A 14645-nucleotide genomic window follows, 5' to 3' on the forward strand; every position below is an offset into this window, starting at 1 on the left:
TATCACTATTGCTCTCTAGTAAAGCTTGAGCAGTCAGGGATTGTGATTGCCCCAGTTGTTCTCAACAAGCAGCTGAAAGAGTCAGATGCAGATATTTGCACCCAACCATTGGACAGAAGCAGCTGACCCCTCTTGTTGAATTATGGAAGGGTGAAAGAAGCTGAGGAGAAAGGCAACCCTGTAGGAGGAACAGCAGTCTCAGTTAATCTGAACCCCCGTGATCTCTCAAACACTCAACCACTAAACAGACAGCATACACCAGCTGATGTGAGACCTCCAACACAGGTATAGTAGAAGCCTTTTGGGTCTTTTTTCATTCAGAGATGATACACCTAACTCACAGGAGACTTGGAGGCCCCAGGGAGTTTAGAGATCAGGTGGGGTGGGAGGTAGGGATATCCACATAGAGACAGGGTGAGTGGGGAGGAGGTGTGAGATGTGGAGCAGGGAGAGGGTGAATGGGGAGTACGGGAATGGAATATGGAGTATAAAAATAATTTAATTAAAAAAATTGTGAGAAGCATCCCTCAACCAGGAGCCATGCCTAACCTCTTGATATGGTCCCTACAGGTTCTCTCTTCCCTTTGCTAGGCATTTAAGCTAATGTTATTCCCATTGGGTCCTGAGAATCTCTTGCTTTCCTGGCATCTGGGACTTTCTTTTGGCTATCCCCACTTCTCCATTCCCCATTGCTACACACCTCTCTTCAATTCCTGATCCTCTATATATCTCCCCCATCTCCTTCCACACCTGATCCTGCCCTATTAAAGAATAAACTACTTTTAAAAGAAAACAGTTGGGAGCTGGAGAGATGACTCAGTGGTTAAGAGTATTGGCTGATCTTTCAGAGTACTTGAGTTCAATTCCCAGCAACCAAATGGTGGCTCACAATCATCTATAATGTCATCTGATATGCTCTTCTCCCCTGCAGAAGAAATAGAGCACACATGTACATTAAATAAACAAATAAATCTTTCTATAAAAGAAAATATCTCTATATTGTGTTAATTTGGTTTACATATTTTCTTTGAATAACTATTTATTGAATTTATAAGTCATGAAGTATTTTATTGTTATATTAATTATAATTATTATTTGCTGTACTAGGGGTAGAACCAATGACATTATTAATGGTATACCAGCATTGCTCTGGTCTAACCAACATAATTGTTTTTGTAAAAACACTTCGATGCATGTACTTGTAGATAAGCTTAAAATACTTCATTAATATTATTACTGCTTATATTATTATTATTAATATTAATACTGCTTATTTTAGTGGTATTAAGAGTTACTGTATATTTTCTGCCTCAGTATTTACTTAAACTATTGGAGTTATACATGATGGATTGTTAGTATTTTATTTCAGAGGAGGTTTAATTTTCATTCTCTTTTTAAACTGAAAAACAAGCTGGACAAGTTATAAAAGTTCATTTAGTAACAAGGACATTATGAATATCACAACTGTTCTAAAGTGATTCCTGTGATCATGCTCTTATGACACTGATACCGCATGAAGAAAAACTGTGGCTTGGGGATGGCACATGATACTACAATAATTACTCATCAATTATTAGTGACAAGATAATGTTGCCTTTGCCCTAGCTTCCCAATATAGATCCCATCCCTAATGGACCATTATATAGATATCAAAATGGTAATGCTTTCAAAAGTTGCAACTCCTAGGTTGTTTAACTAATTTGGCAAATAGTACCTTTCTTAGGTCTTCCCAGACTTTCAGAGGTCAGACATCAAATATTCATGAATATTAATGAACCAGAGCAGATTATGTTCGAAATGGTTTGTACTCTGTGTAGAAAGGTCAGATTTTCACTTTTACCTTGAAGTTCTTTCTATTAGGAGTGTAGTTTAAATGTGTATTAATCTTACAGATCAAAGCCTGACAAACAAATGCAAAATTGAACATAGAAAAGCTTCCATTTTTATTTTCTAATATGGTTCATTAAAAAAGATATTTTCTTTTTAGTAATAGTACATTAATGAACGCAAAGACAAGTGGCCAGTTATCACAGATCTGAATTTACATTTTACAAACATCCACCAAAACATTTAAATAGGAAATAAATATATTTACATTTTATTTTCTCATTGCATTGTAATATGTATAAAATATATAATATTTATAATATTTTATTTATCTTTAAAGGTAAGCTATAATGTAAAGTGACATGATTTAAAATATTAAGGAGTCAGAACAAAACACAAACAGCAAGTTTAAAGATATAGATGAAGATGTTCCTTTAGCTTATAAGCACATCAATACCAACAGAAACAAAATTTTAAGCTGGAACACAGACACTTACCTTACAAAGTTAAGCACAAGTGTGTGCTTGCACTGATAAAGCTTCTTCACACTGCTGGTTTAAAACAATAAAATGAAGTGATTGTTCAGATTTAGGTTTCATCAGGGAGAAGTTAAGCTTCACTTAAGACCAGCATTCAGCATAGACTATACTATAAACAATCTTTGTCACTGTAAATGAGGGACATGTGGATTCATTAGCGAGTATGTTCAGAGCACAACCACACTGCCTATATGGAAGTGCCTTCTCTGCTGGCCAATATTGACTTGACATCATTTTCTTTTCTTCTTGCTGAATGACAGTTTTATGAGCAAAGGCTTTAAAATGACAAGTCAGCCCATGACTAAAATGTGAGATTACTAGCACATTCAGCTATATAAAATTAAATTAGATAGGAAAGCCTTGGGTATTTGTTATATTTAAATTACTAAGGTAATTTTGAAGTTAAACTATAACAAATTCAAGTCCTCCTACTTAGATACACTACATTTCAGGTGATTTTTTTTTTTTTTATCACAGAAAAGACATTCTTATCTTAGTTGTTTAAAACTTCTCTGTCTAACTCATGTAACTACATTTCCTGTAAGCTTGCAGTGTATACACTGTAAGAAGCCCTTTAATGATCTACACATGCACACACACACACATGTATGTGCATGCACATCTAAAAAGGCACTGGAAGGGTTAACACATCATTAAGCATTCTCATGTATGTTTAATGCTCAAACTTGAGATTGTTAAAAATATATATATATCTGAACCTAATTTACTGAGAAGTTGAAATCTGTGTTTTCATGAATTTCTACATTTTTTTTCATTTAAGTAGCTAAAGTCATAGAGACTGACAGTGGTTAATCACACTATAAAGAAAGCTTTAAACACTAACTGTTAAATGGATGAGAACCAGAACAGTACTTTCATAATTGGTGCCTATCCTACTAATCATGTTAAATAGCAATTTCAGTATGGTGATATTTTTACCAAGATTATAAAATGTAACAAAACCAAGGTTGTTCTAGTAGGTTTTAATTCAACCAACACCTTATAGCTGAATACATATATAGCTATGTGTCCCATATGTGAAACACTTTCTTTCAGGATAATTAAGCTTAACATTTTATACTTGTATCTGTACATATATTTATGTGTCTGTAGACACACATAGGATATAAGCTCTATACTCAAGATCTAATATCACACTTCAGCTGTTTTCCCAACATGTGCACTGATAGAATAGTTGATATAACAATAACAGCAAAAAGACTTAGCTCAGGTTTGAATTTTCAATTGAGCTTTGTAAAATCTAGTTTTAGATTTTTTTTTTCAGGTGACATTTCACCTGCGTGTATGTATATGCACCACATGTGTATCTGGTGCTACTGAGTTCTGAAGCAGGCATTAAATTCTCTAAAAATTGTAGTTTCAGATGATTGTAAGTCACTTTGTGGGTGCTACAATCAAATCCAGGTCCTTGAAAGAGAAGTAAACATTTTTATCCACTAAGCCATCTCTCCTGCTCTATAAAGTTTTGAATGATTACAGAAGACCTCTGCATAGTTTTAAATTCCAGTTGTTGCCCACTATGGGGCAGCAGCAAGTGTAGTAGCCGAGCTTTCAGAAGAGATGATAGAGGTTCTCTCTTTAATCTTTCTCCTCGATGTTAGAAAGGCAGAACTCAGAATTCAGTAAAATTCAAAATTGTCATAGCTCTTGTGTTTGGTTGCTCTAGTAAGCAGTAATCCCAAAATGATTATTGTGGGTATACATTGAAATTTCTTGTAAAAGTAGAATATATAAACCTTTATTATCATATTTTCATGTTATGTTGACAAAGCATCTTAGATCCAAAATAACATTTTCAGATCTCATTGTGAGATTTCACGTAATCCACTGCAAAATGAATTAATATTTTTAATTATTATGAAAATAGTTTGCTAGTTGATGACTTTATGCTTATGGATGGGTGTTTCTTTAAAAAATAATTTAGCTTTCCTCTTGAGTCTAATGTGGGACTGTCTTCTATTTAAAGAAGGGATACTGACCTACTTATTAGAAATTTGGTCATTTTAAGGGGGAATCCAACAGTGTTCAATTGAAATGCATACCAATAAAAGTGGACTTTATTTGTTCACTTTTCAAGAAGTAGCTAGTTGTTTAAAAGCAGACACCAACAGAGCTTTAGTAAAGAATGAAGAATGCTTCTTGTTTTGTATGATGAAAGGTCTCTAGTTCCTGGCTTTGGGTGCCCACCCCACAATGCACATTTCTGACTTTTTACCTTCCTAATGCTGAAACAAGCTACCTGCAGCAGCCTACATCATTTGACATAGTCAATTACTTTCCATTGCATTTTATAACATGAATTTTGATGCTGGTTTTCAAATCTCACTTAATTTACACAAAAATAAACTCAAATGAAAATATCACCAGCTCTCATAATGTCTGTAGCTAACTTTCAGGAACTCTTTAGTTCATGACTAAATAGAAAAGTATAACAAAGACATGTTTCTTACACAGAATTTATTGATATTTTTTTCTGCAAGAGCTTTGGGACATTTAAATTTATTAAAGTTTAGTTTGTTCATTAATCTCATTAGGCAAAAAAGAAGAAATGTATTTAAATGAAGAGTGTTTTTGACATTCATGATTAATACCATTTTCTAATATAAAACATGTTAGTAACATTCACCAAAGAAGAAATAGTTAATTTACTAGGGTGTTGTCACAGGCCAATGTAATTGTCTTTATTAATTCTGCAGAATATTTTACAGTAAGATAAACACAGCTGTAGTGCTCATATTGAACTGTTTGATGAGATTATAGGAAGTCACTCACATGAGTAAGTTAAGGTGCTTCTGTCTTTGAGGTCATTTGCTTTCATTTTGTTTTGTTGTTTGTTTGATTTGCATGCTACTTGCCTTGCTTTTATTTTTTAACTTCTTTACACTCATAATACAATGATAGGGCATTGATTCATGATCTGGCCCAATATCTATTTGTCATACAAAATCATCTAAAATAGAGAAATGGCCATTTAATTGGTATTTTTATTTATAGGTAGCTTACAATTTTTATATTATTTACATACTTTACACCAATCAATCCTTGTCACCAAACATGATGACAGCTGTATCCTGATAGAGATCAGTGGAGAAAAAATAGGTTGTTCTGCCATCCCAGGGTCATTTACAGATGCCTCCTGACCTTTCTGCTGCTGGAATTGCAGTCTGACTCCATGGTTGACTTGGTGACAGCATGGACTCTTCAGGGTGAAAGTAGGGAGTGAGTGACCCTGAAGGCTGTCAGGCAGAGCTCAGCATGTCAAGCCATGTGCTTTGCCTTGCTTGTAGAAGCAGAGCTGACAGCAGCAGAAGTGGAAGCCTGATTACCTAAAAACAGAGGGTCCAAACAAGCTACTTTGGCAGCAAAAAATGAATGAATACAGTGAAGAACAGCAAATAAATTTGAAAATTCCAACTCCTGAAAGGAAAAGAAAAATAGATCAGGGGAAAAATAATTTCTTCACAAAATTGTCAACAAGTGGTCATATTTATGTGTAACAAACATTTGGAATCAAGGAAATGGAATGCATGAAAATACAATGGTATGATAGACACATTATAATGCCAAGAAGACTGAAGGTTGATTAATAGATTTACATGCTTAATGAAGATGATATGCAGATTATTATTGCAATGAGGATAACCCACATGTAAACAACAGAGGTTAATGACATATTTTCTGTTTAGTTATATGTTTGTGGTATATGATGAACTACAACTGTTTTATATACTATTCCTGATGTTTGCAATTTATACAATCCAGACTATTAGAAGAGATTATACTATGTCAAAATGCTGCTTAAGAAAATTGACAGATGTTAGTGGTTTCTCTTCGGTTTTGCAAGAATAACATAATAGCATTCAATTAGTGTCTCAACAGTTGTCTTTCTCCCCATTTTACAGTCCCCAGTTAGTTTATTTTAGTGACATTTCTGAAAGTGTTAAATTTTTTCACTTCATTATTGTAGTTTCTAAAAGTATTCCACTAAGGAAGATTTTTTATTTTGTCATAATTATCTAAAATGTATTTTGTTCTAATAATTAAATAAATTACAATCATATGATTTATTCTTCCCTTTTCTTTCCTCTGATAAATCCCTACCAAGTTCTCTCCTTCCATCCCACTAATATTTCTGTGTATCTGTGTATTTTTGTGTTTCTCTCTGTGTATATGTTCTGTTTTCCTTTAGAAGAACAATAATTTTGACTGTCATTGAAAACAAATATTAAAGCAATAGTTCTCAAAATATTTCTATTACATTGAAGATAATATTTGTTTTTTAGGCTTTCCAAACATCTAAATATTTAAGCATCTTATGTAAGATTAATGTTTCTAATTATTTTACCCTCCTTGTTCAGTATTTTACAATAATTTGATGCTGATTAAGACTTCAATTAGTTTGTATATCTTTATCACACTGAGCTTTGTTCTGGATTATAAGAATGAACAGATAATGAGAAGAGATTGCAGGAGACTGATGAATTCATGTTTGGCAATAATTCACCACCACCTTCCTAGTGTTCTGCATCCATGAGAAGATCTTACAGCCACAGTTATTTCCATGGTGTCCTTGATCACAACTGTATAAATTTCCAGAAGATATTTTCCTCTCTCTACCCAGTCCTCATGTTTCTGAGACTTTCGTTTCCATACTTATATGAGCTTTATATGCTATTGACTTGCAACAAAGTTTGTCTTCTTTTTTCTTCCTCCATGAATCTTACAAAATAAAATCTAATTTAAACATTTAATTATTTGGTCATTAAATGAATATATATCATGATCTCTATTTTTGTTAAACATGTATCAGAAAGCAAGATAGATGAGGATGGACTGATGATACTTCATAAACACAGGGATTGGGAGAATTCATTTAAGAGTTTCCAGGTCAACAAATCCACAATGCCTTATAGGTATAACTGGGAAGAATATCTAGGTGAACCAAAATTATGTCTATTGTAATGTACTCTAGGCAGGAGGAGTATAGTCCTGTAGACCATGAGGTAGAACCATTCTAAGGGAATTTGAGACATTGAGCATATACTTTATGGATTTATGAGTAGAAGATTACATTTTTATGGTTAATAACATAAGAGGCTTCTGAAGCAAGATCTGACACACTCATTAAATGGTCACCTGGGTGTACCATTGATAGAGATATCTGTGGCACTGGAAGAGGAGAGAATCTGAAAAGTTATTCACTAAGAAAAGGTGCCAGCTTTGAAAGTAAAGTCGAATGTGTGAGAGAAGCTGCCAGATACTATGACATTGTAAGAAGAACTATTCCAACACTAAGGTAAAACTCTTTGTCTAGTGCATTAAATTTGAGGTTGCATTTGATATAAAAGGAGCAAGTCATAAAGTAAATGTAGATTTAAAAAGTTTGTGTCTATCAGCTTATAAGTGATGGATGAAATTTTTTATAGGTGAAAACAAGGCATATATAGTATATAGAAGAAAGATCATATTCTCATCCATGGGATTCAGCAACTCATAGAAATAAGAATGAACAGAACAATAAGGGAGAGTATCTCTGGCTAAATGGGACTGTCTTGGGTAGTGGTGCTTTGAATTGGCCATTTTGTTTAACAACTTGAACATTATTTATCTTCTCAGTATGAGAAAGGGTTTTTGTACAGAAATTGGAAGAAAAGATTATTAGGAAAGTGTAAAGAAACTAGAGACAAGATAGACAAGCCCATGTTGAACAGTCTTCTCTTTTGTAATGACAGTAGGGAAATCAACCAATAAACTGAATCACGAATAGTTGCCACACACTCTTTCCCCAGATGCAATCACTAGGTCTCTTTACTAGTCCTTCAACAGATCACCATCTAAAGACTTGCTTTTTCTCCACCCACATCTCCTAAGGATCCCACAGATTATTTTTATCCCTTTCCTAGCTTATCACTATATCCTATTTCTCAACCCAAGCACACCTTTTGCTCAACCTCAAACTGTACACAGAGCTCTCTCTCATTCATTCTCTCTCTCTCTCTCTCTCTCTCTCTCTCTCTCTCTCTCTCTCTCTCTCTCTCCCCGTGTGTGTGTGTGTGTGTGTGTGTGTGTGTGTTGTGCATGGGTGTGTGCATGTGCATGTTTTCTCCTAGAGCAAATCACTCATTCTTTCACCAAGCACTACAACAGAACACCATCTTAAGCATCCTTGCCCTCTCTCCAAATCTCCTATAGATCCATAACTCCTGTCTAATCCCACAGACCATCTCTTCCTAACATCCCATTCCCCACTACATCTTGGCCTCCAACAACAACATACATTCAGTGCAAAATTTTGAATCACATACCAGCTGTGTAGGCCAATAAAACAAGCAACACATGGCTATCATACGCACTAAAATCCAAAGGGAAAACAAAAACCAAAGAAGAAAACACCCACACAACCAAAACACTCAGAAACCAATGCCTAAAAGTATAATCATTCCAAACCCAGATGTTTAAGATGCCAGCAGTAGAATAAAATCAAATAAGCCAGTCAGTAAGTCTCTACTATAGCCCAACTATCCTACCACAGCAGGCCCTGAATATTTCAACATAGTTGAAACACAAGAAGAAGACATTAAAACCAACTAAATGTTGATAGAGAACGTTATAGAGAAAATTAATAAATCACATAAAGAAAACCAAGAAAATACAAGCAGATGAAGGAAACAAATAAAACTGTTTAAGACCTGAAAAGGAAAATAGAAACAATAAAGAAAACATACTGAGTGAACTCTTGCAATGAAAAATTTAGGAATTTGAACTGGAACTGCAAAGGCAATTGCCAACCAACAGTATACAAAAATGGAAGGGAGAACTCTTGAAAAATGAATACATAAGGATATATATATATATATATATATATATATATATATATATAATCTAAAAAACAACCCCAATATAAAACAATTAGGATACTTTGAAGACAATAAAAACACCAATCCTAAGAATAATAGGAATAGAGTAGGGAAAAGAAACCCAGTTTAAGGACTTAGAAAATATTTTCAATAAAATCATAGAAAATTTTCTGAACTAAAGAAGATGCCTAAAAAGGCTCATAAAGGTTCAGAAACAGATAAAACACCAAATATATTGGGCAAAAGAGAAAAGCATCACATTGCTAGATAATAAACACTAAACATATAGAACAAAAAATAATAATATTAAAAGCTACAAAGGAAAAAGACCTAGGAGCATATAAAGGCATACATGAGTTTTCTTGGAGACTTTAAATGGCCTCTACAGATGCATTGCAGACTCTAAGATGCCACACATGTCATCTCTGATAACTATACCCAGCAAAATTTTGAATCACCAGAAGGGGAAAAAAGATATTCTATGATAATGATAAACTTAAACAATATATTTATATAAATCCAGATGTACAGAAAGTTCTAGACAAAAATCCCAACTTAAGAAGATTAATTACAACCATGAAAACACAGGAAATAAATACTCTCACACCAGCAAAACCAAAAGAATAGAAACACATACACACACCACCATCATCACCATGATCAACATCACAAAAAACAACAAGAAGAAGAAAATAATAGGGAGAAAACACCAGTGGTCATTAATATTTCTCAACATCAACATTCTCAATTTCTCAACAAAAAATACAGACTAATAGAATGGCAGCAAAAACAGTATCTATCCTTCTGCTAAATCTAAGAAACATACTTCAACATCAAGGATAAACACTACATCAGGGTCAAAGACTAGAAATAGATATTCCAATCAAACAGACCTAAGGAGGAAGCAAGTATAGCTTTTTAAATATCTAATAAAACAGGTTTTAAATAAAACTAATAAAAAGATATAAAGAAGTATATTACATACTCATAAGAAGAAAATAAATCCACCAAGATAACATTTGATGTTTGCTGTTGTTGTTGTTGTTGTTGATGATGTTTTGTGTTTCAAGACACAGTTTCTTTGTGTATACTTGGCTATGCTGTTACTAACTCTGCATACTAGGCTGGGTTTACACTAAGATCTGTGAGCCTCTGGCTTCTAAGTGCTAGAATTGAAAGCATGTGCTGTCTCAGCTTCAACATTCATGCCTCAACAACAGTAGCATAAACATTTGTAAAAGAGACACTACTAACACTTAAAATACAAAGACCCTTACACACAAATAGTTGGGTACTTCAATATCCTACTTGGAACAACTAACAAGTAATCCAGACAAAACTAAACAGAGAAATATTGGAGATAACAGATGACATAAACTAAATGAAACTAACAGATATTTACAGAACATTTCACCCAATCACAAACAAATAAACCTTCTTCTAAGCACCTAATGAAACTTTCTCCAAAACTGAAGATATACTCAGGTACAAAGTAAATCTCAACAGATACAAAAAAGTGAAATAACTACTTGCATCCTATCAGACCATCACAAATTAAAACTAGATATCAAAACAAACAGAAACCTTGTAATCCCATGGACATTGCACAATTTGTTACTTAATGAAAATTAGTTCATAACAGAAATAAAAACAAAATTAAAGACTTTGCAGATTTTAATGGAAATGAATCCATAACATATACAAAATTATGGGACACAAAGTGTCCTAAGAGGAAATTCATAGAACTAAATTCCTACATAAAACAATTAGAGGATTCCTATCATAGCAACTTAGGGGCACAACTAGAAAGCTCTAGAACAAAAAGAATTAAAAACTACACTATGGTTTAAGAAAAGTGATTTGTATATAAAATGTGCTTTCAATAAGTTTTGGTGTAGCACCAAGAGACACACATGTATAATTTTTGTTTCTAATTTCTCCCTGCAAAACTTGCAAATATAAAACACTTTCTATTTTTAAACTATATATTCATATGTGTATATAGTTCAAGTGTATTTATAATGTATATATTTATGTTCTATAATAATAATTAATAATAACAATAGAGTCTTTAAATGTATTGTTCCTTTCAAAATATTTCAGAAACAGCCAATGAATTGGTAGAATATATGTAGTATGAGTATTCTCTATATAAATGATGAAAGACACTACATGAACACACAGACTCACCGTTTCATCATACAACTCAAAGAGTACTCAATTTAAAATTCATGAATTGCTTAATTCTGCAATTTACAATCTACCATTAATTAGACTACTACCCACTGAAAATGGGTTAATAAAACCATATAATGCATAACCATGGAAAAGGTTTAATAGTGTATGTGTAGATTGCATTTATGAAGTGCTAGAGGACTCAAATATGCAGACAACTATTGAAATGATATTCCTTGGGAAAAAAGAAGTGGAGAATCTAATAGAGAAGGCCATATTTTTTCAGATAATGAAATAATTGTATATTTCTATGTTCTAGCAAATTAATCTACTGTTTTACACTAATTTTAATGAATATTCTTTTCTTTTCTTTTTTTTTTTTTTCAAGACAGGGTTTCTCAGTATAGTCCTGGCTGTCTTGGAACACACTTTGTAGACCAGACTGGCCTCGAACTCAGAAATCTGCTGGGATTAAAGGCGTGTGCCACCACTGCCCAGCTTTAATGAATATTCTTATACATTTATAAGATATATCACAAGTAACAATGGTTCTTGATAGTATTGTTTTGTCACTGGATGTGGCATGCTAGCATTTTCCCTAGAGTTGCTTGATTTGTGCTCAGGAATGAAGTCTGCAGGCTCCCTTTCACCCCAATGTTTTTGTTTCTATATTAGTATGCTTTCAAATAATAAGACAGAGTGAGGTCCTTTTCTTATTTTGTGGAAAACTTTATGAAAGATTGGTAACAATGATTTACTAGGTGTTTACAGGTCTCTAAATATGCATCTTCATAAAGAATCTTGTCTTCATAGCTTGCATTAGATATGCTTGGGTAATTATCCTTGAGGCCCACTCATTGGTTTATACATTTATAGAAATTTACATCTTTTATAAAAGTATATAAATTCTATAATTAGCTTAGGTAATTACATGTGTATTACCCTGTTCATATTATTTAAATGAACCTTGGAAATATTTTGTTTACTTTCTAATTTTTTTAATTTCAATCTCTCCATATTTATTTAGTCATCTAGCCTATGTTTATGAACATGTTTTTGTGATTTTATTTATTTTAAATTTATTGAGGCTGATTTTATGAATGACCTAAATTATTTTTAAAATGAATGCATAGTAAATGTAATTGGGTGGCAGGCTATAAGTATATTTGAATATCTGGCTGGTTAATCACACTGACTAGGTTTTTCCATAATTTTATTAATCTTATGTTTAATTGTTCTGTCCATTGGTCACATGGGGTACTGAAGACCTCGATGAATCAATTGTATGTTTTATCTTTTCCATAATTTCCAAATAAGAGTTTTCATTTATTTTGGAGATCTATTATTATTATCAACCTTTTTTTTAACAATGACAATATTGTTATATTTTGAAAATGAAATTATTTGAATGTGAAAGTCTCCCACAGATTTGTGTTTTAAAAGATTAGAACAAAGCTTGTGGAAATATTTAGCTCTGGAAAATCTAGGAAGTAGGTTTGAGCTACTGAAAGGCCAGTGAATTCTTGGGACTATATGCTTTATGTATTCTTTTCTCAGTGCTTCATGACTGTTAAAAGGAAGACTGTCTGCTATGTGTTCCTACCATAATCTTGACATACATAATTGTTGGAAGCTATTAAGACAACACTATTGTCCTGATCTCTAAATTGGGCCTCTCCCCCGAGAAGAAAAGAGGGTCAAAAGCGGGCCACCGACACATCAATTCCGAGAACAACCACAGGATGTTCCAGCCCTAAGTCATTGCCACACCCTGACCACACCCTGATAGCAAGTTCCTGCTTCCCTGTGTAGCTGCCAAAAGAAAGAATTTCTATTGCCCCCCTCCCATAAGTACTTCTCCTTTTGCTTGTATTGCCCCACCCCTCCCACTAAGTATCTGTACTTCCCCTTTTGCTTGTGCATTTAAGCCTTGGGCCTTTCTCAATACATTTGGGGCCTTGATGCATTCCAGAATGGTTTCTGTGTCGTTATTCACACAAGGCCCTCGTCTCTCTCTACCCACCCCCCCCATTTGGTTATTAGGAGAAGGTCCCCTCGAGACCCTCGAATAACTGGACCTGCTGGACGGGTCACATAATCTTGATATACATGTGAACCATAGGCTGAACTCTAAAATAGTGAGCCAAAGTAAATATCCCTTAGTTGTTCTTATATGTATTTTGCTAACAACAATAAAAAGATAACTGTTACAATGTCAACAAAGTTTTACTTTTGAGAGTGTCATATATGTATATAGTAAAAATGATTATTTTGTGCTTCATAATAAAATTCCTGCCTAGGATTCAAGAAACAATCTATACTTTAATTTTTGTGAATGCATTGCCAAATATGTTAGTTTTCTCCTGATTTGAAAGGTATGCTTTTGTATCTTGTATTTCAAACTAAAACATGTTTAATTTGAAGTTTTGTCAGGTTTCTTTTGGACAGACTATAGACAGTGGGTGATAACTGGAGATCTGAACTCCCCCTCCTTCCCAGTTATAATGAAGAGCCCACTGTCCACAAGGCTATGTGAGGATTATGCCTGTAATTTTCACCTTCTTGGCAATAATACTCTGACACCTCCCTTATGTTGAGCTTTAGTCTATTGCTATGTACTATAATGCTAAATTCTGTATGCCAAGACCTATCTGCCCCAAGACAAGTGAATTCTCTATGTACTATGCTTTGTTGTGCAAACCTAGTTCTTTCATTTAAGACTATTGGTTGAATAAAGATGCCTGCAGCCTGTAGCTGGACAGAAGAGAAGAAGGCAGGGCTTTGGTTCCCAGGTTTGAGGTTTGAGGGGAGACCACTAGGAGAGAGTAGGAGAAAGGAAGAATGTACCATGGGCATTGATCAGTTGGAGTAGGAGTGGTTCATGTGGAATATGAGAAAAGCTATCTCAAGATTATCAACAGAGACATAGACAAAACAGCATACTGGTTTGGTATTTCACCAATCTCCTTTAAAGGTTATTTTTAGTCTTTTACTTGAGAACCAAAGGTAAATTAGAAACCCCCAGATACTATTTACTGCAACACTCTTACTTTGATAAAACAATCTGAGTAGAAGTCAGGCAAAACAGAAGATCTAACTAAAATTTGGAGTATATAAACTGTTGAAGAAATGTCTCATGTCCCCTACACATGAAAGAAAATACTAAAAAAAGGGATGGTAAAATCTTAAGCTAAATTATATATATATATATATATATATATATATA

At 33.7% G+C, this 14645-nt stretch overlaps 1 protein-coding gene across 10 annotated transcripts in view; it reads right to left on the minus strand.

The window, feature by feature from the left end:
• Window positions 1-1924: 1924 nt before the first annotated feature.
• Sntg1 (syntrophin gamma 1) overlaps window positions 1925-14645 on the minus strand; it is an 835208-nt gene continuing 822487 nt past the window's right edge. For 5 of the 10 annotated variants that reach the window (XM_029469832.1, XM_029469788.1, XM_029469987.1 and 2 more), the window contains one exon: window positions 5047-5804. In XM_029469832.1, coding sequence (XP_029325692.1) covers window positions 5646-5804 — 159 coding nt within the window. In that variant the 3' untranslated portion in view covers window positions 5047-5645. Of the gene's footprint in view, window positions 5805-14645 lie in introns of all 10 variants that reach the window. The other 5 variants (XM_029469941.1, XM_029469958.1, XM_029469900.1 and 2 more) reach the window with 3 other exon arrangements.

Source organism: Mus caroli, chromosome 1 (assembly GCF_900094665.2).
Source record: "Mus caroli chromosome 1, CAROLI_EIJ_v1.1, whole genome shotgun sequence".
NCBI classification, from domain to species: domain Eukaryota; kingdom Metazoa; phylum Chordata; class Mammalia; order Rodentia; family Muridae; genus Mus; species Mus caroli.